A 27,519-nucleotide genomic window follows, 5' to 3' on the forward strand; every position below is an offset into this window, starting at 1 on the left:
ACAGGAGAGCAACACAGCTGCCACTGGAATAAACAAATACATGGTGACCAACTCTGACCTCCCTGTATCTTTGGACATTTGTGGTGACTGGTTACTGGGCTGATTCCTGAACTTATATTATTAATGCTACACCCCGAGACTTGTTGCTGAAAGGTTCCATTCTTAAAGTTGCAAAAAGAGCTCAGAGCTTGAAGTATTGTTTTGTAGCTGTAGGCCATTACGTAAGTAAGTGCCCATGAAGGACCTGCTTCCTTTTTTCTTTTTTTTTTAAGTGGATCCGTCTTCGCTGCCACTTGTTCAAGCCCAAGAGCTGTTAAGTGGCGGTTATGTAGTTCTAAATCACCTCACAGAGAGAGATAGTGAACAAATGAGTGTGTTTGACAAATGAGTTTGTAATTACAGAAATTAAGTCGAGACATTTCATGCTCGGTAATAAGTTGACACATTGGGATCAATTGAGCTGTGTTGTTCTGTTCTCACCCTTTCACTGTTGTTGACGGTATTGTCAGTGACTGGGGGGATTCAACACGTTGGTTGGCTTCAGTTCAATGCGTCTGTGTCTCTCGTCAAATGGAATTAACCCAGATGGTGTCACAAAGAAACTGGGCCAACTGCGACAAGAAGACTTTTATTCTGCATTATCTTTATTAGGCAATGTTAGGATGTGTAAGGAATGTCCCTGGTGATGGTGCTGTGGTATGTGTGTGTGTGTGTGTGTGCGTGTGTGTGCGCGTGTGTGCGCGTGCGTGTGTGTGTGTGGATTGATGTAACTCATGTTGCTGGAACAGATTGAGCTATTTTGTATTGGGCGAGCTACTTAACTCCTACTTACTTATCTAATCAGACTGTGTGTTCGTGTGCGTGTGTGTGCATGTGCATGTGTGTGTTTGTGTCTTAGATCCAGGGGGTGATCCGGCCCCATGCCATCATCATCCTGCCCAACAGCAGTGGGATGGAGGTTCTGGTGTGTTATGAGGACGAGGGAGTTTACATCGACACCTATGGCCGCATTACCAAGGAGACTGTGCTGCAGTGGGGGGAGATGCCTGCGTCTGTTGGTGAGTTTCCGTACTCATCCACCCACCCAATCAACACCTTGCTGGAACAGATTGAGCAATTTTAACATGGGAGAGTTTCTCTCCTCGGACTTGTTGTGCGGGTACCTTTGCGTGTGTGTGTGTGTGTGTGTGTGTGTGTGTGTGTGTGTGTGCGTGTGCGCGTGTGTGTGTGTGTGTGTGTGCGTGTGCGTGTGCGTGTGCGTGTCTGTGTGTGTTAGTGTGTGTGTGTGTGTGTCTGTGTGCGCGTAGGCTCACAAACCTTCACTGAATAACACAGTTCATATTCTTTGACAGACCTGTAGTCCCACACATAAAGTAAAACATTTTAAAAACTATTTCTAGCGATTGTCCTTTATATCCCCCCCTTGTGTTGTGATGCAGCCTAAGAAGTAATCCTTGTACATCGTGCTCGGATCACTGACTACAAAAAGAAGTCAAACTGGTTCCAACCCCTCTAGACAGATTTGGGACAGTGGCTCTAAAAATAAGATGTTCTGTTAGACTCATTTTGCTGGGTCTATTGGCTAGGTCGCTATTCAAGGGGAAGGAGTGTGTCCATTGGAGAATAGACTCCTAGACACACATAGCTCAGCCTTGTATAAATAAAGGCTGGGAGTAGAGCACATCCAAAGAGGTGATTGTAGAGCCCCTATTGATTGATTGATTTCCATTGGAGATGCATCGCAAGACTGGGTTACATAGCACTGTTCGGGCTAAAACACCCCCCAGGTATCTAAAAGCATGAGCGTGTCATTAGACATAAAGTTGCTAGCCATAGTGATAACTTTTGACTCCCTAAAAAGGACGTTTCTGTGTTTTTTTGGAACTAGCCACCCAATTCCATTCCACTAGCGTTATTTTAGGCTTTCCAGAGGCTGTAAGAAATCAACTGAAAACAGCGCAGGTATTTGAAAAAACAACTATGTAATTCCCCTGTGTGGTGTGTCTCGACAGCCTACCTGCAGTCCAACCAGGTGATGGGCTGGGGAGACAAAGCCATTGAGCTGAGGTCTGCGGACAGCGGCAACCTGGAGGGGGTCTTCATGCACAAGAAGGCCCAGAAGCTCAAGTTCTTGTGTGAGAGGAATGACAAGGTAAGACCACCATGTCCACCAAGTCACACATCTTTTCATTTTCCCTAAGAGATTTCTCAGGGCATCTTTTTTAAATACATTAAAATGGTGGTTGATTTACTTTCTAAAATGACATGAGGTGAAGTGCTGTTCCATTAGTCACGGACTACTGGCAATCAGTCTGGATATTCTTCTTGGATGATAACACGATTAGAAAAACAGGCTCAACAGTGCCAAGAACCAAAAGGCTTTCCTCGGCTTGTCCCTGTAGACAAACCCTTTTTGGTTCTAGGTATTGAATGTTAGAACCTTTGTTAGTAAGAGTGAGTGGTTGCCAAATGCTAACCCTATGTTTGTGATGGTGTTGCTGCCATATACAACTGTGAATGTTGAACTGATCTCTGTCTCTGTTTCTCGATGAAGGTGTTCTTTGCCTCAGTGCAGTCTGGTGGCAGTAGCCAGATCTACTTCATGACCCTGGGCCAGAACTCTCTGTTCAACTGGTGATCTCTGGAGCTGGAAGGCAACATGCAGGCATCATCTCACAATAGACACACATTATGCTCAAACACAGAATTATGCTCTTAAAACTGAATTCACACTTTAGCATTACAGCTTCATAACCCTTTCATATAAGAAAACACCATTAGTCGTTAGCTGTATTAGACCATTATGGTGTTTGGGTCCCACTCATAGGTTTTATTTATTCATTGATTCCAGGTTTCTCCATGATTTTACAGTTAAATATGCTGCAAGTGGCTTCTTGTTTATACAAGTAAAAATACAGTGGCAACCTTTCAATTCAATTCATATTGATCTCAATATCACATGGACGAACAAGCACAAATGTCTGTTTATGTATCCAAAATTCATCTTATCAATTTGTATTAAGTGATATTGATGTACATTATTTGCTGTTTAATTGTTAGCAAGTGCCATATTTTGTGTCAAATTGAATCCTGATATATTCAGATATTAACCATTCAGTATTATTTGCAAGTTTCATATGCTATATTTAGGCCACACAGTCATAGATATACAGTATATACTGTACAGTATACAGTATGTATACCTCAGGAAGTTAGATACATCGTATTACTTAATAGTGAGTAATAATGTGACAAATGTGAGCCCCTAGTGAGGAGAGCTTTATACAGGCTTCAGAGAGAGCTAGCAAAGAGCTAGCAAAGAGCTAGCAATCACTATAATAGCAGACACTGACATCTGCAGGTTGCTTGTGTCCTTTCCTTTTGAGCTGTAGTTGAGATGTAGTCCTGTATGGTCCCAACAACTCCAATTCTGGACAGTGACGTTTTTGTCTCCACTTCTAGTTTTAATTCAGATTACCATATAGGCATTATACCCTCTGTTGATCGAAAACAATGTAACATTTTGCGTTAACTTGTTTGTATGAGGAGAGAGAAAAGAGGAATTTGCGCTGTATAGGTCTTTTTGTACATTAGTGGGTGTACATATTATTTGCACTGTTTTATAGATATTTTATATCCACTGGTCATCTCTATGTACAGTATAATGGGTTTTCAAATTATCTAGCCCTTTGCACTATGACCACATTTGTACATTATCTGTGTAAACTGCTTTATCGTCACAGTGTAATACATTTTAAGTCATTTTATTGTCGGTATTAAACAGAGATTGCATCTGTTTGTTTAGGTCAAGTGAAATTTTCTATATGATGCGTCATGATCTAAGAACCTATGCGACTGAAAGGTAAACTATTATGATATATAACACCGATAGGCTTTTAAGTCTTAACATTTTTAAACATATACTTTTTGTAGAAATGGTTGGGTTTAGTAAAGGTTAAAGAGATTGTAATAATTGATTTGTACCACAAATGTGAAATCTAAACTCAAATCAATTGATTTATGATCCAGTTATCGTATTCATAAGTATTTTTTGATTGTTTTGCTAGTTTTTATGCTATCCCTTCCCCAAATTGCTTCTTTGATGAATGTTTTACCACCAAATGGATTGCAGATAAAGTTGGGACAGTTATTGTAAGTTTATGTTCATGACAAAAATACTGCAGCTGGTTCTGTACGCATATTTCGAACTTAAAACAACCCTTTTTCACTGACTTTATGATGTTATTGTTGTATTGTTACAAAACAAAAGCATCTCATATTTCTTTGTGAGCATTCACTCTTGAGGTGTATTCAACTGACAGGATATTTAGTAACAGCCATTAAGGTACTCAGTTACAGTTTTGCATGTATTCTCCACTTTTATATTTACCCTAATATACAGTAATGATTACCACAAACTTATGCTTTCACTATCATTTGTCTTATTCTCACAGTTACTGGACTGTATCTATAGCTTGCAATTGAGATACACAGTATTTAGTCAAGATAAAGTGGTGAGGAACTGATCAAATGTAGTTGTTTGCGAAGTTATTCTAAATTATGCAAACATATTATTTGTCCAGATTTAGATAAATAATCCATAAATGGATAGATTGAAGCCATTAAAATCATTTTTTATCATCAACTACTAAACAATTAGAATTGACAACACATCTACATGATTATTAGAGCTATAGGATTACATAACTTAAACAATATGTTTGCTTAATTGTTGTTATTAAAAGTGGATGTTTAATGCAGAGTTCATGCTGAACAGTAGCTATCAAACATACAGTATTGCTGAGATATTTACCCCCAACTGTAGAGTGCTCTCCTGTGAGATTATAAATGTGCTTGTCTGCCTCTTGAGTGCTGTGTAGAAGAGAACGGGAACGTTGATGATGGTTTGTGTCAGGTGTGTAGTGTAGTTATGGTAGTTCCTCTCTGCTATGATGCAGAGCCAATCAAGATGTTGGTCATGGGGAATCAGAGTGAGAAGAAGGAGGAATTAAGAAAGGCCTTTGACGTTGAATCTGTGGTGACAGTGGTGATATGAGATTGTATTGTATAAGCTGGTAGACCAGCTTTCAACATTGTTTTCCTTGTGTCTTTTTTTTTTTTTTGACAAAACATATTTTATTATTAAAGTGTCAAACAACTTGATGGTAAGTTGACCAAATTATATAGCTACAAATTCCTTACCTGTTACTTTTACCTTTTGTTTTGTATTGTGTCATAGACACTTGCATTAGGTTGTCCCTTGATTTATTTTACTTTTGCTTTATTTTTGCACTGGACCTTTCTTTTGATTTGTACAACATGTACTGTATACCCAAACCGTGAAATTAATTAGTGACACTAATTAAGGTGTTATTATATAAAGATGCTGTTGAACAATAAAAAATAAGTTGTAAACAATTCTAATGCTTTTAGTGGTTATTTGAACAAAGTTAAGAAACATTAGCAACATATTAAAGAGTCACTGTAGTAAACCACCTATTAGAACTATTAAAAGAACAACACCTACAATACCGAAGACGTTGTTTCAGCGTATGGACCTTTATGGTGCAGTAATGCACCTGTGCCAATCAGTGATCGAGCGAGCTGAAAGAAGAAGCATGTGGTGCATTTCAATGAAGTGGCCTCCTCTCCTTCATCTGCACTAATCTGAATAGTACAGGCTAGGCAAAAGCAATATGGAGGATCCCAGTCGGACGTTGCTTTCACCTGTCCTGTTTTTTCACATCAGTGTAAATGGATTGACAGAGAGGAGTCAACTTTAAACTATTGAGACCACATGGCCACATGGCCACCACATGGCCACATTACAAGACTCATGCATGAAACAGATTTCCATTTCCCCCTAATATGACACATTCAACCAACGTCACGATTCATTCCTCATGCTATTCCTATGTCAGCTGGGAAGAGTGGTGGGAGTGGGGTGTGCAGCTTGCTGGTCTATATTTGAGGGTCAAGTGTTTGGTTCTCTGTTGAACTGTGGAGTCAGCTGTGTCAGATGGAGGGGGGGGGACGTAATCCGAGACAGGACCTTAGCTCACTTCCTCAATTTACTCCTCCTCAAAGTCAGACGCTCACCAGTGGAGCTGGTGTCTCTCAGTCTCAACCACCACCCCCACCCTATCGAACACCCCCCTACCGCACCCTGTCGCCTGTAGCCCCCCCCCCCCCCCCCCCCCACCTCTCTGTAGTTGAGTGGTGCAGAGAGAAGGACCCTCTGAGTGTGCCAGGGCGAGGAGCTGAGAGAGTTGTCCCAAACAGTCAGCACCCCACTGGACTAGTCACCTCACTGCAGCTGCACAGGGCTCCACTGGTAAGGTCTTGCATGTTGTGGGACTTCATTTGGCCCCTCAAAGGAACGATTAGATTAGAACTGGGTGGTCGGGAACACTGGCTTACTCTAAATATGCTCTGGTAGGTATTCAACTATCGACAGCTTTGAAGCTTTGTGTAACCTACTTTGAAGAGAAGCTAAACTGCTGTGCTTATTTATCTATTAGACAAACATGGAATCTTATCCCCAGCAGTCAGGTTTGATTTGAATGACTTGACAGTCTATCTGACGGTTCGAACTGTATCACCGGGTAGCAACCTCTAAACTCATGTGGTCAAACAATCTGTTGCATCCGCTGAGATTTCACTGTCGAACTGTGTGTCAATTATATAGCATGCAGTGGGTGAGGCAATTTGGCATGCCAGGGTGGAGTTAAAGGTGAGGGAGGGGGCCAGGAGGAGGGGTTGCATTTGGGCAGCCCAAACATGCTTTCACAACGCTCTTTGCAGCCAGAGATTTGATTGGTCTCCGGGGATCAAGTGATCCTGTCTCGCTAAATCGGTACACTGTGGACAATTTCAAGACCTGTCGGAGTTGTTGACTTGTGCAGTGGATTGATGATTGTAACACTGTAAACAATATTGCAAACACTGTCAACAAATATTTATATTACAATATATTATTTATATATACAATATATGATTTTATAAGATAAAATTGTGTGATCAGACAGGACCTACTGTACACATTTCACTAGATGTTCATGTGCCCTGTGTAACCAAAGCAATGAATGTCGGATTAATCTGATAAATGGTGAACATTTGAAAAGCCATCTCAACAAGGGAATCCCCAGGATGTGATTCCCCAGGATGTGATGTCAGAGGACATTGATGCTCTATTAACCTTGAAATGAGTTCTACATACTTCCATTGATTCCACCAGCTATCATCTTGCATTTATATGTGTTATTTATGTGTGTGTGTGTGTGTGTGTGTGTGTGTGTGTGTGTGTGTGTGTGTGTGTGTGTGTGTGTGTGTGTGTGTGTGTGTGTGTTATGTACAGAATGTGATACACGTATGTTTCATATGCGGCACACAATTTGGTGTAGTCTGGAAGTTGGTGAGAGCACTACCACAGATGTAGCTGATGCAAACTGATGCTTTTGACATGTTTATTTTTTTACCAGGTAATAATAGTTCCTGATTGCAGTTTGATGATAGCTTACCCAAAGTCAGATTTGATCATATAGATAAACTAGTGTTCATATGGGTTCAGCATGAGGACTGAGAGTGTTTATTCCCCAAACAAATATGAATTGAAAAGGTGCACAAAGCCACAGGTAAATGGCAGTAGTCAGAATCTGAAAAAGGCCAACTTATTCATTTTCTAATTGATGTTAATAAAGGCAATATTCCCACAGAAAGTGTAATGGCAATTAATATGTTTCCTTGATTATCCTCAAATCAATGAGAAACTGAATTAGTGAGTGCTGTGCTGTGTAAAAACCTGTTGTCCTGTCTTCATAGCTTCCTGTATAGGATGAATTCCAACATACTTACTGGTACATCGCCTCCTGCTAGAGGTACTGTGTCATAGCTGGGCTGTGTTGTGATTGTTGAGATGGAATATACTCCATGACAGGACATCGATATGAGTCTGTATTACAGAGGCAGCTGTTGGACTAACAGAAGTCTTCTACCGGCGGGAGACTGATGGAGACAGACTACAATGGGAGATAGATAGAGCAAATGGATGGAATGTTATTACTGCATCCCAATTCTCCACCCTATGGTGTACAGTGAAGGCTGGTGGATGGGGAAATGGGGAGGACGGGCTCATTGTAGTGGATGGAACGGAATAAGGAATGGTATCAACCATTTGTGTTTGATCTGTGTTTGATGCCATTCCTGATTCTGTTCCATCAATTACAATGGTGGAAACTCCCTCAAATCCTTTCTTATGAGAATCCTATGTGTGTATTCAATGTGGGAAAGTGTACAAGTGGACATTAAGGGAAAAGGATGGAGAATCAGATACAGAAAGAATTCCTAAATCCCTCTCTTCAAAAAGGATTCATCCTGATAGGCCCGATCTCAACATCCTAGGTGTGATGATGAGGAAGTATCTTGTTCAACTTTTTACGTTTTCTATTTTCAACTGAGGCTCAATGCAATTCAGAACATACAATAAGCAAAGAGGCCAGTTCAGGATGTGTGTTCAGACTTTCAGAGGGCACACATGTCCATTGGGGTACTTATTGTTTACAAGGTGTTTCCAAACACCCCAAAGTTGTCAGATATTCTGTTTCATCAGTCGGGGCTAGAGTCAGGTGTGAATTTGAGGCCTCTGAAATCTGGTATTATTGTTTCCCATGTTGAGGACAGCCTGGTTATGGAGATTGCTGTGCTGTTTGAAAGAGGACAATGCAGAGCAGGGGAGACAGTGACCAATGTGAATATGTGAAATAAGCCCGCCATGGATTTGGACGGTGCACTTTGTCTCGACCAGTGGCATTCCAGGCCGGGGGGCGCGGAGGGGAGGGGGACGGGGGGGGTGGGTGAGATTTATTTTACGCCATGTGTTTCTAAATCCAACGCTCAGAAGCGTTGGAAACTAAATTAGCCTGTGTGGCCTTAGCTCAGGTTTCCTTGTCCTGAAGCTCCGCTTTGGCCCCGTAGACCGAGGGTGGCAAGAGCATGGTGGAGGCCCAGACACTGGATCTCTAGCAGGGACAGACCCAGAATGCCGTGCTGCCTGGGTGAAAGCACTGGGATGTGTCATCCAAAGGCCTGTTTACATGTCTTGAACAAGTGCCCTTGTTAGATATCTAATATCCAATATGTGGCGACGAATCATGAGATTATCAGACTGACTGGCAGAATATGTGACCGCCGGGTCCTGCGAATGGAGCCTTGTGAAGGACAAAGTTGAGATTTGTATATTTAAAAGTTACACAATTGTGAAACAGGAGACTCCACTTCTGAGAAAACAGCCTTGAAAGTTTAGGGAGGAATTGAACTGAACATAGCACACCCTTGCATGGTGTTTTATGGCTATTCCTATGTTTTGGATGCATATAAAACTGGACGGTGATTTATCATGTTTGTTCTCTCATGAGCAGTCCTATAGTCAGAGCTAGTGTAGTCTGGAAAACCCCCTCTCTTCCATTCATGATAAGGTGAGGTTAGAACCCGTCATACGTACATACCCCTAACTACTGTATGATATAGTTGGATAGTATCTATCTTAAAGGGATAGTTCACCCAAATTACAAACTTACATATTTGTTTCCTTACCTTGTAAGAAGCCTATGACTATGTCTATGGACAAAGACAGAGCGCAATCAGCACTTTGGTTTTGTTTAAGCAGCCAATGCCACTATTCGCTAATATTTGCGTCTTCTGGCCAAATGCCAACAGAAGTCAATGTACATGATATTAGCATCTTTGAAATGTCATGTCCAAAGTGACTTCAAGCAAGTCACTGAGTCTTGTCAGAGACTTTGGGGTGATTTGGGCATGCAATTATTTATTGTTTTCAATGACTATCCCTTAAAATGTAATTTGCCAATTATAAATAACAACCCCTTCACTCTAGAATATTGAGGGATCAACTGGTCCTTTCTCTCACACTGTCAATACAATGTGGAGCATTTTATTGTGAGAGAAGAAATAACAATAATAACTACAATCAAAATGGACCCCTTCAACCTTTTTCACTTTTGTAGTCTGCAAAACACTTCAAATTTTCCCTGTCTCTCTAGTTGTTAGTAAGATGGAAATGAAATAGTTATTTATTGCTTATTGTGTTATGCTTATGCTCTTTCTCATAGCGTGTGTCCACTTCAGTGTTGTTGTTTTCATGCTAAGCATTTAAGAGTGTCATGTTGCTCAACTGATGGAGTGTTGAACTTTCCTCTAATGTTGTTGAATTGTGTGGGCGGGGGAGCTTGAGATGTTGGCAACACTGCATCTCTGGTTGAACAGGCTACAGGAAAACAAATGCAGTTCAACATAATGTTACTCTGATTGTGGAACCAACCTGGATAAAGGTATACTCAATAGCTAGTGTAGATATTCAACTGGGGTATCCTAAAGCACCCCGTTTCTCTGAGTTTGTTCCGTCAACGGTACATGACTAACATTGTTGCAGTCTTTGGCTTCGTGTGGTGAACTGTCTGCCAATGGGATCTCCTTTCTGTAAAAATAGACAAAGCCTCGTGCCAGTATCCATCATCATGGTGATTGTGGAAGATTAGAGGAAGATTAACAGTGCCTTTTTGCAGCAAACAACATGATCTTGAGATACTCTATGGATTGTTATGTAACCATTCCTCACCACGACACCATCAGTCATTTGGCTGTCGTGTTCCATGAGGCCACATACAATGAACATGTGACCATACAGTAGCCTTTGTTGAGGCAGCATTGCAATGTGAGTCGCCTCAAATACTGAAAGGGAAATTTCACCGCTGCCGTTCCACCTGATAAGCAAGAACATTAAGAACTAAATAGCATGCTCTATAGAAAATCTCCATTGAAAGTACTATCTAGTATTTTGTACAGCAATAGGATTAATCTGGTACAGAATTTTTGTCTGCACGACTGATAGACTCTGCTTGCATCGGGACCTGAGGTGAACAGACAGCTAACATCTGCAGCAGTGAGCAGTCATTAACTTATTGCGTGTAAATGTATTTCAATGGCTGGCCTACATTATGATAACTCTATCGCCCTCCTCTGTCTAGAAATCAACACCTATTGGACACAGTGACAGCCCCCCTGGAAAAGCCTGAAACATGGCAAAGTAAGTGACTAATTCTACGGCCTAGGATTCCGTCTATTACAGATAGCAGCTTTCTGCATGTTTAATTGACACCGCAGTGTGTCTGTGAAGTCACATGACAACTACTGTCCTGTCCTGTGATATGAATTCTTCAGTACTGGTGGCAAAACTGTCTGGGAAGTCATACTTATTTCTAAATCAAGTCAACTACCTCCTGAGACACACTGCTGTACACATCAGACACACCTCTGTGCAGAAAGCTTTATTGGATTGAACCTCTGAAACCTTTGTGCAGAAAGCTATCCTCTGTGGATTGAATCTCAGCCCAAGTCAATACTGTAACATAACAACAAACAACTTTACAGACGATACAGACACATACAAAATGGCAAAGGGGGACACAAGTGTGATGTTTTTTTCTCTTTGTGTGTAGCATCCAGAATATTCAGAAGAAGACCAGCTCCATTTCGCTGACCATCTCCTCCTGCTCCAGAGAGTTCTCCTCCTCCTCCTCCTCCTCCTCCTCTTCTGCCACCATGGTCCAGCAGCAGAGACACTCCAGCCTGGTGCAGCCAGTCTGCATCAGCCCCCAGAGGGTAGCTTACCTGCTGTCCCTACCATGTCCTTATAGCCCTGCTCTAATACATGCTTAACCTACACACAGACTCATACACACACACTTATGCACACCGATGTGTACAGTCCATACACACACACACACACACACACACACACACACACACACACACACACACACACACACACACTTATGCACACTGATGTGTACAGAACACATACACACACACACACACACGCAGTACAATTGCATTCAGTTTCATCTACTTCTAGTCAGTATGTTACACACCTACAATACATAATTACCATGTTTCCTCTGTTATCTTGAACTCACTGTTGTTCTCTGTTGCTTTCTCTAGACACAGAGCCCATCGTACAGTCAACAGTATTCAGGAAGTGGTGGAGTGGTTCCAACGTTTGTGAAGGTACACCTTTACCCCCATCTGGTGACAGAATCTGGAACTGAAGTGTATATTTATTTGGAGTTGGCCTGTGGTTTAAAGTTTGTCCCTGTCAACCCAAGCCAGAACACAAATCCGTGACGCTAACCGTCCACTACACACCTACATACACTCTTAGAAAATCGGGTTCTACTGTTTTCTGTAGCTTATCCCTGTAGGAGAAGAAGAACAATAAATAAATAAATAATAATCATAATAATAATAATAATAATAATAAATAAATAATAAGAATCTTTTTTTGATGCATTTTACATTTTACATTTGAGTCATTTAGCAGACGCTTTTATCCAAAACACAACAAAGTACATTTGTCTTTAAGTGAATGAACTCTACATCACAGTCATCGTAAGTAAAACCTTCAGCAAAAATTTGTGCCACTGGCAGTCACAGTGGTAGAGAAAGGAAGAAAACAAGAAAACAACTCTCTATGGAAAAATATCTACAAAAGGAGATCTTCAAAGGCTTCTCCTGCAGGGACAAACCAAAGAACCCTTTGTTTCTAAGATTGTACATTCCATGAAGAGTTCGCTCTTTGCAACAGCAACCTCAAATGACAGAACTGCAGAGAGTGGTCTGGTCCATATCACTCAATACATTGATTTGCACCCTCTCTTGTGCCTATTGGTTATATAGACAGCTATAGTCATGTAAATATTGATTCAGCTCGCCAGTCAAGAGATGAGAATAGTTGTTTTTTTTATTACTGTGTACAAGGGGGCAATTTACCTTGTTGGTTCATTAAGGATTGCCCAGCTAGCAGCTGGGTCAACACTGCATTAGTGGAAGGCTGGGGTGAGGATAGAGGTCATGGGAGACATAGCTTTGCTGTCTTTAGACTCATTGGTAACTCTTTACTTGATGAGGATATGTAACAACTAACCCTAACCCTAACCTTGATGATAAACATAACATCTGGATGATAAATTTAATGAGTGCTTTATGTAATATCTCGTGAATGCTTCAGGGGAGGCTGGTGGAGGTAGAAATCCGAGGACGGGGTCATTGTAATGCATGAAATGGTGTTTGGTACCACGTGTTTGATACCATTCCTCATTTCGTTCCATGCATTACAATGACCCCGTCCTCGGATTTCTACCTCCACCAGCCTCCCCTTGGAATGCTTATACCCCCTTCAAGTAAAGTGTTACTATGAAGGGTAATAAGAGAGGAGGGGCTTAGAGGTGAGTGTCATAAAAATGTATGTAAGTACATAAACCCTGTGTCTTTCTTCCTGTGTCAGGGTCTCCATGATGTCAGCACGGTGAAGGGTCAGCTGGTGGTCCTGGAGTGCCGTATCCGTGGTACGCCACCGTTGCAGGTGCTGTGGTACCGCGAGGATGAGCAAATAGAGGACTCGGCCGACTTCCGCATCCTCAGGAAGAGTGAGTGTCAGTGCATGGTAGCTCAGGACATTCCAGGGGGGCTGTATTATACCGTATAGCCCAAAAATGATTTATAGCTCAAATGAGCCTGCAATTCCCCCGAGAGCAACCCTCATCCTTTTTAGTGTTTGAGGGTAAGGGCTGGGTAGTTATTTGTTATATCTTGAAAAGTGCATAACATATTCATATATTCATAAATTCATAGAATCTGAATTATCCAAATGTCCCTTATTTTTCAGAGGCAAGCTCTGCATCAGTGCCAGGTCAGTAGAATTATTTTATTTAAAAAAAGATGCGGTTCACTTGGGTAACATTAAACCTGATTAATTAATTCTGGTATTCCATTCTTTCTCTCTTCTCTCTTCATGCCTCTCTTCCAACTCCACAGAGGAGCTGTGTACCCTTGTCATCACTGAGGCCTTCCCAGAGGATTCTGGGATATTTAAATGCATGGCCCTCAATCAGTTTGGGACAGTGTCATGTGATGCCTTACTGGAGGTCTACATGGGTGAGTGAAAAATAGCCTTAAAATTGGTTATACAATCTAGGGCTGTTTTCCGGGCACAGAATAAGCCAAGTTCTAGACTTAAGTCATACTTTCAGAGGAGACTCTTCAAAGCACCTTCAATGGAGTCTTCAATCAAGGTGCTTTTTAGTCTAGGAATAGGCGTAATCTAAATCTGGGAAACCGTCTCTCTTTCTTTACACCATCTCTCTTTCTGGTACAGCTTTCTAATTCATTCTAATGTACAGTATACGTAACCCCCCAGAATCCTCTCTAACAATGTAACGTCTCTGTGTGTTCAGACCTGGAGGAGCAGATGGAGAATGAGCAGTCCTTACAGTCACCCAGGCAGGAACCTGATGACTTCCCCTCTTTACTCCGAGACGCAGCGGGGATCCCCCCTCCAGAATGGCCCGAGAGCCCCGTGGAAGAGATTGTCCCCCAAGTTGAGCAAGAGTAAGTTCCACCCTCTGAGTGTCCCTTGCCTACACTACACTTCACAGTCCTCAGACTAGAGTATATGCAATATATGGCACACAGTCTGGCTCTGTGAGATACAGAAACATCCAAAGGCTCTTTGTGGTAGTTCTTGTACCACTTGTTAGTGTTAGGATTAGGGTTAGGCTTAACATATATATTTTTTAAATTGATTAAAGTAATGTTTATAATATATGCATAAGTAACGTTTTAAGATAGGAATATGTATAAGTAAGGAATATTTGGTTGTTTTAATGAGCATTTAATTGCCTCTGGTTCCTTGTTTGACTCTCTCAACATTACATTGCTGGTTCGAAAATTATCTATCAGGCAGATCTCAGTGCATGCAGGCAGAAGGTATCACTTCTAGCTCCCTTAGTGTATCCAAGGGCGTGCCCCAGGGATCAGTCCTGGGACCACTCCTATTCATTATATATATCAACAATCTTGATCCAAATGTTTCCAACACAAATGTCCACTTTTATGCCGATGATACTGTGATATACTGTACACCAAACCAGGCTCTTTGTCAGCTACAACTTGCTTTTAATACTGTACAACATACCTTGTGTGATTTAAAACTTGTTTTGAATACTGACAAAACAAAACTCATGATGTTTTCAAATACAAAATCAAAGCCACTGAACCTTTCATCTATCACCACTTTTCAGGGCTCTGAGATTGAGTCTGGATCTCAATATAAATATCTAGGAATTGTAATTGATGATTCTCTCTCTTTTAAGCCTCACATTCAGCAATTGGTGAAAAAACTGAAGTTGAAATTGGGTTTTTATTTTAGAAACAAATCTTGCTTTTCCTTCAAGGCCAAAAGAAGACTTGTTGCTGCCACTTTTATGTCTGAGCTGGACTATGGTGATGTTACATGCATGCATCTTCGCAATGTCTACACATGCTGGACACTGTCTACCATGGAGCACTGAGGTTTATTACAAATTGTAAACCCCTTACTCACCATTGCTCTTTGTATGCTCGGGTTGGATGATATTTTTAATTCTTTAATTTATTCTTTATTTTCACTGTAAATTGTTCTGTGTTTTTTTTTTTATGTCTGCAACCCTGTTAATTGTGCTGCTGCCTGTCTTGGCCAGGACGCTCTTGTAAAAGATTTTTTAAAATCTCAATGAGACTTTTCCTGGTTAAATAAAGGTTGTTGTTATTATTATTATTATTATTATTATTATTATTATTATTATTATTATTATTATTATTATTATTATTATTATTATTTGTAGTAACGCAGTCAGTGGTGCAATCTGAGAAGTTTGAGAAGGCCATTTATTTACAGTGCAATCTATCTTAGTGCCAGAAGAGGGCGCCATTTCATTCTTTTTAAGACAGTTGGTCCATTCCTATTTCCTACAAATCCATCCACAATTTCGAGGTTTAATCCGCTAACTTTCTCTGAATATCAATTTAGTGTTAAAAAAAAGTTCGTACCAATGTGCTCCCAAATAAAGAAGATTATGATGATAGCATTTATAACCTTCAAATGCTATTTGTTGTACTGCTTCAAAAAGGGGGCGGCATCAGGCTGGGTAAAAAAAAAGTTGCGGGGTCGCTGCCAAATCTACTGGGACGCACGCGCAAGTCATACCGCATACCGGACTGGGGTTCACAAACTAGACCTGTTGCACTCCGACTCGATTTATCAGAAATATTTGACCTTCCAATACAGAGCAGTTTATTGAAGTTGACGAATCGTTAATTTGGGACCTTTTATCCAGGTAGGCTTGGTCAATTTGTGTCTTACTTAAAAAAAAATGTTTGTGCTGTGACGATTTGAATGGCTGCATTGTATAGCACAGGTGCGTGCACCTGATTAAATGTTTTATTTTAAGGAAATCTAAATAAACTGTTCCATTAGCCTGATTAAGTTGTAGAAGGTAGATATTTTTATAAATAACATAATAATAACATTGGAAATAATTGATGATTAAATGACTGGGCTAATATAATTGACCCATGTTAACTGTATTTTCGGCATGTCTTGTTACTTGGGAATAAATTCAAATTAGAATTGGTTAGATGGTGACTCCGGAAAGTCTATACCACCCAGGGTTAAATAGTAACAGAAGACCCCAAGCGTCCTGCATATTTTATTCAAGTGTGCATACCAAAGCGTTGAAACCACTTGGTGCTTTCAAGTAGTGTGGAATGGGGTATGTCATTGGCATTGTGTCCTTTATTATATTCTGTAGAAAATCAGACCATTTCTTTTGAGTCCTCATGAGTGAGTTGGCGTTGTGTACAGTGTGTACCCAATTGTCATGGTATTTGGGGTTGTGGATGTAACAATGGCGACATTCTCATGTGTGTCTGTCTGTTTGGTAAGGCAGGGAACCCTGGTTGAATATCCTGACCCTCCAGTTTATAGTAAAGGGCACCTTGTTGTGCCAGTGTCTTCAATGGGTATCAAAAATAGACTAAGTAGACACAAGCTCTTTCCTAAGATACAGAAAGTATATGATCTCTGAATAGGTTTGCATATGTTCACTACTCTGTCCTTCGATTTAGAACAAAGGGTCTGATACCCAATACCCATGGAGCCACATACTTTATTTTTGAGGAAAATTATACTTTTATTGATTCCATTCAAAATGGAAGGAATTTTAGTATCTGTGGGGGATATTTCTTTTTTCCAAGAGGAAAACTGGCTGCATTCCAGGGAGAGTTAAACAAAGCTCTGAAAGGACAAGAGTACTCCAACTGCAATAGCGTATCTGTCCCAGTGTTCCCTCACTGTTGGCCTGCAGATCACACTCATCCCATTCCACTATCCCCAAACTACCTTGGCCTGTTGTGTAATGATCTGTGTCTGTGTGTCTGTGTGTCTGTGTGTCTGTGTGTCTGTGTGTGTGTCTGTGTGTGTGTGTGTGTGTGTGTGTGTGTGTGTGTGTGTGTGTGTGTGTGTGTGTGTGTGTGTGTGTGTAAGAAAGCAGCCGCTCTCCATCTGTCAGAAAGTAACTAGAGAACGGCTGCTTGTTCAGTTGGAATGTTAAAGTTGGGAGATATACTATATATATGAAACATAATGAATCAAGCGAAGACGATTCCCTTTTCTTAGTAACATAACATTTATTTCCTACAAAATGTATTTCTGTGTCTGAACCCTCTTAAGCATGTCACTCTCTAAGCCCTGGGCTACTTTCACTTCTCTGCCACTTCAGTGTTTACAGAAATGAGTGACGTGTATGAGTTATGATGTTTTATCCAGGTCAGATGCATCATTACACTCATTACACACACCAACTTTGACTTTAGACTTTCCTTTCGTAACTAAAACTACTACAGTATTTGTATCTAAAATATTTATCACTGCAGTAATGAAAATTGACCTGGTAGACGTTCTCTCTCCTTGTAAAGTGTATATAGAACCTAGTGGCACAGTGTTGTCACTGGACCCTGTGTGGGCGTAGCGTACTCCTACTATATCTACTGAAGGTCTAGCGTGCTTTCTTACCCATAATTCCCGTCATCCAGGCAAAGGGTGCAGGGTGAGCTGTGAACGAGCTGCACCTGCCAGCACATGTCAACCAGCACTACATCCTCCAGATTTAGCCGCTGGACTTTAATAGCAGCACGGCAATGTGACCACTATCCTCCTGTCATGTGGACAGTGTTCGTGTTGTGTTAACGTCAACAAACACAACAATCACTGTCTGGGAATTCAAAACGTACTATAGTGGATTTCTTTTTCATAGTGAACCTAGTCATATAATCTACAATGGCCGTCAATGTGCAATGTGCATAAAGACGGCTACTGCTTCACCAATTTTGTTGGAGGAAGGAATGTTGTTTCTATGGCTACCGTGTCCAGTTAACTTGTTATGCAGGAGTAATGCAAATTAAGTTACCAGTCTTTTTCCTCCCAGTTTTCCAGAGCCGCAGCCGACTGGTAGAGGTGTCGAGGAGCCCTTCAGTCCGAGTGAGGAGAGCTTCTACAGCTCCGAGGGTCAGAGGTCACCTGAGACCCGCACGCCCACTCCACCCCCGCCAGTCGAGGAACCCAGCCCCGTCCCCAAACTGTTCACCCCCAGCAAACCCAACCTCCAGAGCCCCTCTGGAGGCAACATGAGCGTGGCCGACCTGCCCACCTTCTCCCCCAACCTCTTCGCTCCCAGCGCTTTCAACTACGCGCGGCCGCGCCAGTTCATCCAGTCCCAGCCCCACTTCCAGGCCCCTAGCTATGATGTCGCGCAGACCCTGCCCCAGCCCAACGGCAACAGCAGCAAGGCCTCTCCCTCCTCCTCCAACTTGAGCTCCCCCAACTCCTCCGTGATGTCCCCCCTGATGTCTCCCCGGGACCCTCCCCCCGCCCAGCTGCCCGTGTCCCCCTCCCGTGCCCCCATGCGCTCCACGGTCACACTCATCCCCAGAGTGCCCAGCTCCAACAGTGCCGGCGCCCAGCCTGAGAAGTCCTCCCCAGTTGCCTTCCTCTGCTCCGTCCTGCCCTCTCAGTCCACCCCGCAGTCCAACCTGGCCCCCATGCCTCCTCCTCCCCAGCCTCCGTCCCCTGCTCGCTCCCCACACTCTCCCTCTCCTCCCAGCACACTGCCTAGGAGCTTCGACGCACCACAGCAGATGGGATTCCCTCTACCTGGCCAGACCTTACCAGTGAACCAGTCTCCATACTCCCCGTCTCCCCCCAGGGTCTCCCCGTCCCTCCCCAAGACTGTCATCCCACAGCAGTCTATGGTCCCCCCCTCATGTGTGTCTCTGCCCCCTAGCTACAGAGGGACCCCAAAAATGTGAGTTTATACAGGCCTCGTCAGAAAACAGATAATGTATATTATTCTCTTTCACTGTACCTTACTAAGATTTTGTCTCCTGACTGTTGTCTTTTCCCCAGCCTTCCTAAGCCCATCCTGAAAAAGACTGTCCCTCGGCCACCGTCCCGCTCCACGGACGAGGAGATCCAGGGCTCCAAGGACGCACTGATCCAGGACCTGGAGAAGAAGCTGCGCACTAAAGAGGCCCGGAGGAGGAACAGCCAGGTATCAGTCGTGTGTGTGTGTGTGTGTGTGTGTGTGTGTGTGTGTGTGTGTGTGCGTGTGCGTGTGCGTGTGCGTGTGCGTGTGCGTGTGCGTGTGCGTGGACGTGGACATATACATATAGTGTTCATATCTTAGTAGCAGTAATGTAAACAACCAAGAGTCCAACAGTGGCTCGGTACAAGGAGTATTAGCTTATCATTTCCATGAAGCTCTCCTCAGCCTAACACAGCTATGGTCAATTGTCAAGGACACATAATATCCGTGTAGCCAAAAGTTATCTGTGCACCAAGAGGGATTCTCAACTTTTAATTGATGGCTCCAGTACAATCCAACTTCCAATTAATGTTGGCTTATAACCCTCCAGTGAATCACTTGAGGCTTACTGGGCCACTAATACATTCATGGCAGCTGTTACGTTGAGGCAGATCCACTAGCAGTGGCCGCTACTCTATGGATGGACCTGCTAGCGAACCGGACCCTACTGTGCTAATTCAGACATTTTCTTTTCACATTGTGCTATCCAGCATGGTGTACTGTAGCTCTCTTAAAGCGGAATTTTAGCTTGCTATTAAGATATGAGGCTCCTTTGTGCAAAGTTAGGATACTTTGGGACCATATCAATAGTGGGCTGATTATGAGTAAAATACCCTTTAAAGCATGCTGAACTGGCCCTGTTAAAGTATATGGTGCTAGCTGTGATAAGCTACATGTGAAAAGAAAGCAAGCTGACCCAATTTCCTGCCATAACTACTGGAAAAAGAGTTCAGGTCGACAGGACAGCGTTTAAAGCCCCTAAGATGGCTGACCCATCACTGGTTTCCTGTCCCCCTGACAGAAGCTGTCCTATGAGGAGCGCATGGCTCGGAGGTTGCTGGGTCCAGATAACGCTGCCTCCGTCTTTGATTTTGAGAATTCCTCCGACTCACAACCCGACCAGGTATAATTTACACTTTAACTTTTATATATTCCATACAAACTTATGTGCACTTGAGTCCATACAGCCCCATTTGAGTAAACCAAAGATGATGAGTCTTGCAGAAGACACAGTTGAACATTTAGCTCTACTGTAGAACAATACCGCCTGGTCACTGTCAGAGCTGGGTCGAAATAGTCATTATTTCAAATACTTGTGCTGAGCGTTTGTCTGGGCCTGCCTGGAGTGTCACATTGTCAGTCCCATTGTGCCAGGCAAACTCAATCAAGCACAGCAAAGTATTTCAAATTATTTCAAATACTATTTGAACCCAAGTCTGGTCACTGTGTGAGAGCTCCATACTTCGCAATGCTATGTCAGATTCTCTTGCAGAGCTTAAAGGGTTAGTTCAATATTTTTCAACTTTAAACTAGTCAGATGGCTCCTTACCTTAAAAGTAGTTTATGGGCCAGGAGAAACTATAATCCATGGTTCAGAGTTGTTTAAATAGCCACTACTAACTTCAGCTTTAAATAGTCACTACGAACTTCAACTTCAGCCACCACTAACTAAAAAACAATGGGAGTGATCAGGAAACAAAAAAAAGTTCAACATTTGTGGCCACAAATACCTCAAATGAACTCTCTGACTGGTAGATTTGGCCTCAAATTGTTAGCGGTGGCTTAAGTTAGCTGAAGTTAGTAGTGGCTATTTAAACAACTCTGAACCATGGATTATAGTTTCTCCTGGCCCATAGGCTACTTTCAGGGTAAGGAACCATCTGGCTATAAAGTTGAACAAACATTGAACTAACCCTTTTAAGTCCTCCAGAATTTGATTCTACTGTTGGCATGAGGTTTAGAATTTTGAATGGGCTAGCCTAGCTGTTCCCCTGTAGTACTGTATGTACTGGGACTAGCCCTCTTGTCATTGTCCGTCACCCCCCTCAATCCTCACACAATGGCAATTGGCTCCGGCTCTGTTGTCATCGGTCACAGGAGATAAAGCCCCAGCCAATCCACACCCCTCTTCCAAGAATGGAGCTTGAAATAGCAGGCATCAAGTCCATGTGCCAAAGTGGCATTCATACAGGGATCTGGAGCATAGGATGCCCAGAGAGAGCCCACCACACAGAACACGTGTGCCCACCACGGGCCACCAGGGCCTCTCTCTCTGTGTGTGTGTGTGTGTGTGTGTGTCTGTCTGTCTGTCTGTGTGTGTGTGTGTGTGTCTGTCCCCGCCCCCTCCACTGCCAAACGCATAATGTCATGTGCTTAAAAAGATTAGCAAGTCTGCTTATTCAAGAGATTGTTATGTCAAAGTAATGTCTTTCAGGAGGGGGGGGATGACTTGAGCTTAAACAACCTTTGAGTGAAGTGTTATGTGGGGCACTCTTAAGGTTGAAAAGCGACATCACCCATATGTGTAGGTGCTATCACACAAAGGTCCATGGGACATGTTTTAATTCATCAATCTCTCTTGTCTTCTGTATTGCAGCCAGCTTCACCAGAGGGACGGCATACTGGAGGACTATGGTAAATTTCGTCCATGGTCTGGCAGACGCATGCACTTCTACTTCGACGGAAAACATTCAGATTGCATACATGTGCAGTACTCTGTGCCCACAGTACAGCATACAGTACTTGTTGGGCTGCATTGTTCGGCTTGGATCGAATGGTTGTTGCATAACGACGCAGTAGGTTTGCATTAGTCTCACTCAGTCAAACTCTGGGTTCAGAGATTAGGTTTGCATGAAAGGACCATGAGCAGTGCAGGGGGCTCCGCTCCACGTGAGGATGAGGGCATGTGTGAATGGAGTTGTCTGATCCAGGTTTGAGTTCCCTGGCTCTGGGGTGTGTTTTTGTGCTGTTTCCACCACCACCGCCCCTGCCTGTCTCTGCCTGTCTCTGGCTCTGCCTCTAGTCCCCCTCCTGCTTACAGTCCCCCCCCCCCCCCCCCCTGTTTTCTAGTACCCCCCCCTGCCTACATGCTGTCAGCAGGACAGTTATAGAATGGGTACTGAGTGAGCTGATAGACCTCTGTGACTGTGATGTCTTTCTCACCAGGTGGCCCTGTTTCTCTCCCGTTGTGTTGTATTGGCGACAGAGTACAGTACATGTCAGGGGAGGCTGGTGGAGGTAGAAATCGGAGGACGGGCTCACGTGTTTGTCCACCGATTTCTACCTCCACCTGCCTCCCCTGGTACATGTTATGCTTGAGAGATACGAGGTTAAATGCAATGGCTGTTTGTGTTGACATTACAATATGGGTTTGTCTGTTGGGACGTTCAGCATGAAAGGAGCTGCATTTGACCCTGTTGTCAATTAGTTTAATTTGCTCCATCACCCTGAAAAGATCCCATTGAAAAGACGGAAGAGGGAACTCTTTTGTCCCCACATGCACCCGCAGTCATTCAGTCAGCCATCGGAACAGTTAAATGAATGAAAGCTCCTCTGTTCTTACCTCTCTCTCTCTCTCTCTCTCTCTCTCTCTCTCTCTCTCTCTTTTCCATCTCTCTCCTTCTCCATTTATCTCTCCCACTCTACCCCTCTCTCTACCTCTCCCTCATTCTCCAACACTTTCAGGGGTAAACATCACTCTGGGACCGATGGCAACGAGGGCTCGGCCATCCAGGAGAAGTGTTACGCCCCACGCTTCATCCAGGTGCCGCAGGACCTTACGGTGGAGGAGGGCCGCTTCTGCAGGATTGACTTCAAGGTACTGGACCCTGTCATATTGGTTTACTGGACTTGGGAAACATATAGGAACTTAAAGCAGAATTTTACAAAATAATATACCATTTCTAAGGTTCTTGTCAGCCACTATTGATGTGGTCCCAGAATATCATTAATTTGTGCATACAAACCTGATAGATATCCTAGCAGAAAGCTCAGATTTACTTCCTGGGATAATGTCATAGTGATGCATTTTGTGTCAAAACACAAATAGTCATACACACACAAATAGTCGTGAGACTCTTTCAGGAAGTAAATATAAGCTTGCTATTAGGATATCTGTGAGGCTCTGTTGCGCAAAATAATTATATTTTGGCTCCATATCAATGGTGGGCTGACAAGCAATATACTTAGAAATCATTTTTGAATAAAATTCCACCTTAAGGTAGTGAGATATAGACAAACCAAACATCAAGCACACTGTCACACTTTTTATCATTTTCACATCCCCCGCTTCTGTGAAGAACTTGTTGAACTATGACCGTAATGCTGAAATATTACTGAAATATTGACTCAAGTGAATGTAATCAAATACGCGTCCAAACCTGAAATCGTATAGCCCTTCTGGACAGAACTCCCCCCTCTCCCCTCATCCCCCTCATTTCCTCCTCTGAGTTGTCAAGGTCTCTGGCACACCTCACACTGGGCCCCCTCTTGACCCTTCCCTACACACACACACACACACACGATCATTCCTCAAGGGCTATGTCCTGGCTGTTTCCTCAGGTTGGAGGGCTGCCCACCCCAGATGTGGCCTGGTACCTGGACGGCAAGGCCATCCGCCCAGACGACTACCACAAGATGCTGGTGTGTGAGAAAAGCATGCACTCCTTCATCATCGAGATTGTGACGGTGCACCACGCCGGCATCTACGAGTGTGTGGCCAAGAACCGTGCCGGAGAGAGCCGCTTTTCCATGAGGCTGGAGGTTATCGGTGAGGCTCCTTCTCCACTCTATGCTGTCAAATCCCCATGTTCCCCATGTCTCACACGGAAACTCCACAGCAAGCATCACGTCTGTTCCGTCAGAATAGTTTTTAATGTTACACAGAAATCAAAAGTATCAAGTAGTTTTAGCAATCTCCAAAGATGTGCATCGCTACTCTTGACAAGGACTTGGAAGGATAGCTAGCGGTTGACCCACCAAAGCCTATAGCTTCACAGACTTCTGCCGCCGGTGAGGCATATCTCATTGATTACAGTGGGTTTGTTTCAACTGCAGCTGACGGATGTTCGATAAACTGACATGCAATGTTTGCAGTGGAGTTTTGGTGACCGCTTCAAAAGTTGACTACTTCACTCAAAGCTTGTGCCGCATCGACCATAATGACTTTAGTAACATATTATAGTGTGGCAGGTCAAACAGTCCTGCAAAAATATTTTGTGTAAAGATTTCTTCATTCTAGAAGAGGCAGTATTTTTTGGCATCCATGGCTCAGTGTGTTCCATCTACAAACAAAGCACTGATGCTATAACTGATGCCGCCCCCCCCCTCCCCTTTCACCTTACCTCCTCAGCCCAGGAGGTGCTTCGCCCCCCCACGTTCGTCCAGAAGATGCTGAACCAGCGTGCCTTGGAGGGGGACACGGTGAGGTTAGAGTGCAAGGTGGATGCCTCCCCACCCCCCCAACTCCACTGGAAAAAGGACAAAGACATGCTACGCATTGACCCCAACAGAATGAGGTGGGTGTGTGTGTGCTCCCACAGAACACAGAAACCTCTCAGGTATAGAGCCTACATGTGAGAAAGCGCAGTAGAACAATTACTGGAGAGCTGGTAGTCAGTATAATACAGTACACTTACCCTCGATACATGTGTACAAACATGTACAAACTGTAAGACTATCACTCTCTGTTTGCTGTGAAGAGGAAAATGTTCTCATTAGAGATTGTAACCAAGCGAAATCCTTTCATTCAAGCCAAGCTTGTCTCTGCTAGCTGAAGTGTAGCCTTCCCAGTTTGATTGAGAGGTGCTGCTGGTACATAGTAGTAGGAGTGACGCATGCTGTGTATCTTCCAGTCTGTACCAAGACGGTACAGGCAGACAGTGCTTGCTGATTGAGAGGCTGGAGAAAACAGATGCGGGCTGGTACACCCTGTCTGCCATCAATGAGGCCGGCATGTCCACCTGCAACGCCAGACTGGACGTAGGAAGTAAGTGTGTGTTAGTGTGTGTGTGTGTGGGGGGGGGGGGGGGGGGGGAGTGGACCCACATTAGAGTGCATCTGTCTGATCTTCTGCTACCTATTACAACACACAATGTTCAACAAACTCTGAATATTGAGCTTTGCAACCACGCCACCCTATAATGTGTTTAGATTCCACTCATAAACACCATCTAAACGCTGTGCCAATCGATCCCGGTGGTGCTTTGTCAATAATAGTGTTATCATGCAGCCTGCTGACATGTGCAAAAGTGAGACAAAGGCAGGGATTACCACGTTGTTAACATCAAAGAGACAATTCCGCAGCCTTAGGCGCAGAATGTCCGCTATGACACGGCATCTGAATAGCATACTGTACTGTATATAGCCAGTGTCATACAAATAACTGTTATGTAGCAAGGATAAATATCTGATATTCAGTCCCTAGCACTCCCTGCTACTGTATGCACCAGATAGATGTCTCTCTGCCTTGCCTTCCTCGCTGTGTAAAATAAATAGGAAGGCCATTTCCCAATCATTTTACCCTCCCCTCAAGTAGTTGCCATGGCAGTGTAGGCTGTAAATGCTGATAGAAACCCATAGCAGATGTATCATTACCACGGCTAGGAAAATGAGGGGCCATATTGTGCTGGCTATTATGTTTCTCATTGATCATATATCATGCCATCTGTTACACGGGCTCAAAGCGGCATATTGAGTTTTCTCCATTCACCGAGCTGATGTCAAGCCTGCAATTGACTCGGGGAAGAGTGCCATATTATTGGCTCAACCCTCTCAGCACAGATACTGAATGGAAAAACTGACTCTTTGGTGTCCAAGCGGTGTGATATCAAGCTCCAACTGTGCAGCAAAATTTAGACATGCTCTCCCGGCCACAAGGAGAGATTGTGTTTCGACCCCCGAGGGTTTGAACCTGTAACTGGATCTGGGCTTAATACAGCCCCTCAGTTAGGCTGGCGAAGGGGGCAGCAAAGCCATGCACATATGCAGAGCCCAATGACTCTTATATAATCTATTATACCATGGGGCAGTTTCTCTTTGGAGTTATTTTAAGAAACTCTCTTAGGATAGCAACACAGACCTCGTGTGGATTAGAATGTCCAAACATTTCTCAGATGCCTCCTTAACAATAAAGGTTGGCGCTTATGAGAGTGACCAGCTGTATTTTTATTTATTTTGAAAATCACTGGCCCAAAAACTACATTTCCTCCTGTATTAATGAATGATTCCAAGGTTAAATAAATCTGTTCTAGATATATCCTGACCTTTTGCATCTCATTCTGATATTGTTTACTTCGTGTCTCTCTCCAGCTCGATCTATGAACAAGGCTGTCCCTGCAGGCAAGCATAAGAAAATGTTCCCTGTCCTTGGTCATCTGCCGGTTTTGACTGCAGAGAGCACCCAGCCCCAGCACACAGCCCCTCTGTACGAGAGTGAGGAGCTCTAGGCTACTACTAGCAGTGCTGTATAGTCTAACCTTGGGTGTGCGTGTGTGTGCTCTTCTTCATCATCCCTGCCCATCTGTCCACTGAAGCTGTGTCCTACTATCTGGGAGGTGATGGAGGTTTGAAGAAGCAGATAAAAATGGACTCCCATATTACCCATAATGCCTCTCAACCAGAAAACCTCACCAGGCCCCTCGCATTTGTCAAATGCACTTTAGTTCGAGCCCCTGTGAGTTTGTGTCAAAGGCCACTTTGTTAGATGTAGCTCTCCCCAACAGCAACATCCCATCTGAATTGTGGATCTGGCAAGAGCTCTCGGCACATAACTTTGTCAAATGCTGTCCCTGTGGTTTGCTGTTCTAGTGGATAGAGAATTAATTCTGTGTTGTCCAGACATGTAACGGTCTCTGAAGTTCTTTTACGAAAGCAGTGTTTTTATGACAACTGCTTCAAGTGAGAATGTGTGTCTCATCATATTTTTGTTTTCAAAGGTGAAATGGTTTTAATATATAAGCTATTTATTGGACAATGGTAGTTCTGAAATGTAAATGGTTGTCTCAACACAGTTTGCCACAACCTAATGGTCTGAAACCCTGGCCATAGAACAACAGTTTGTGAAGTCTGTGTATTGTGTATATGAAACTGAGTGAATGAGTAATAAAGTTTATTTGACCTTAACAAACGCTCAGAGCACTTCTTTGCACTTTCCTGAATTTGTCAATTTAAAAAGCCTACTTATAGATATAGGAACTTTCTTTGAGACGCA

At 43.2% G+C, this 27,519-nt stretch overlaps 3 protein-coding genes across 4 annotated transcripts in view; all 3 read left to right on the plus strand.

The window, feature by feature from the left end:
- LOC310816276 (mitogen-activated protein kinase kinase kinase kinase 4) overlaps positions 1 to 2,740 on the plus strand; it is a gene marked incomplete at its 5' end in the record, with an annotated part of 47,012 nt that extends 44,272 nt beyond the window's left edge. The window contains 3 exons of the mRNA XM_083686391.1: positions 899 to 1,058; positions 2,013 to 2,152; positions 2,555 to 2,740. Coding sequence (XP_083542517.1) covers positions 899 to 1,058; positions 2,013 to 2,152; positions 2,555 to 2,638 — 384 coding nt within the window. The 3' untranslated portion in view covers positions 2,639 to 2,740. The remainder of the gene's footprint in view (positions 1 to 898; positions 1,059 to 2,012; positions 2,153 to 2,554) is intronic.
- Positions 2,741 to 6,263: 3,523 nt separating this feature from the next.
- On the plus strand, positions 6,264 to 14,464 carry LOC310815755 (palladin-like; the record flags this gene model as incomplete). Its single annotated transcript, XM_083685665.1, has 8 exons — positions 6,264 to 6,334; positions 11,043 to 11,101; positions 11,514 to 11,676; positions 12,016 to 12,081; positions 13,358 to 13,499; positions 13,739 to 13,762; positions 13,888 to 14,007; positions 14,307 to 14,464. Exons 2-8 carry the CDS (start codon positions 11,094 to 11,096, stop codon positions 14,462 to 14,464), a joined length of 681 nt encoding a protein of 226 aa, XP_083541791.1. The 5' UTR covers positions 6,264 to 6,334; positions 11,043 to 11,093.
- On the plus strand, positions 14,407 to 27,388 carry LOC310816281 (myotilin-like). 2 transcript variants are annotated; one of them, XM_083686398.1, is made up of 10 exons: positions 14,407 to 14,460; positions 18,375 to 19,250; positions 19,352 to 19,496; positions 20,332 to 20,433; positions 21,907 to 21,944; positions 22,995 to 23,127; positions 23,871 to 24,078; positions 24,661 to 24,826; positions 25,163 to 25,296; positions 26,619 to 27,388. In XM_083686398.1, exons 2-10 carry the CDS (start codon positions 18,574 to 18,576, stop codon positions 26,753 to 26,755), a joined length of 1,740 nt encoding a protein of 579 aa, XP_083542524.1. In that variant the 5' UTR covers positions 14,407 to 14,460; positions 18,375 to 18,573; the 3' UTR covers positions 26,756 to 27,388. The 2 variants fall into 2 exon arrangements, with proteins under 2 accessions (XP_083542524.1, XP_083542523.1); XM_083686397.1 differs by lacking the exon at positions 14,407 to 14,460 and adding an exon at positions 16,183 to 16,226.
- Positions 27,389 to 27,519: the final 131 nt, after the last annotated feature.

The sequence above is a fragment of the Argentina silus genome, assembly GCF_951799395.1.
Source record: "Argentina silus genome assembly, chromosome: 15".
Classification (NCBI taxonomy): Eukaryota; Metazoa; Chordata; class Actinopteri; order Argentiniformes; family Argentinidae; genus Argentina; species Argentina silus.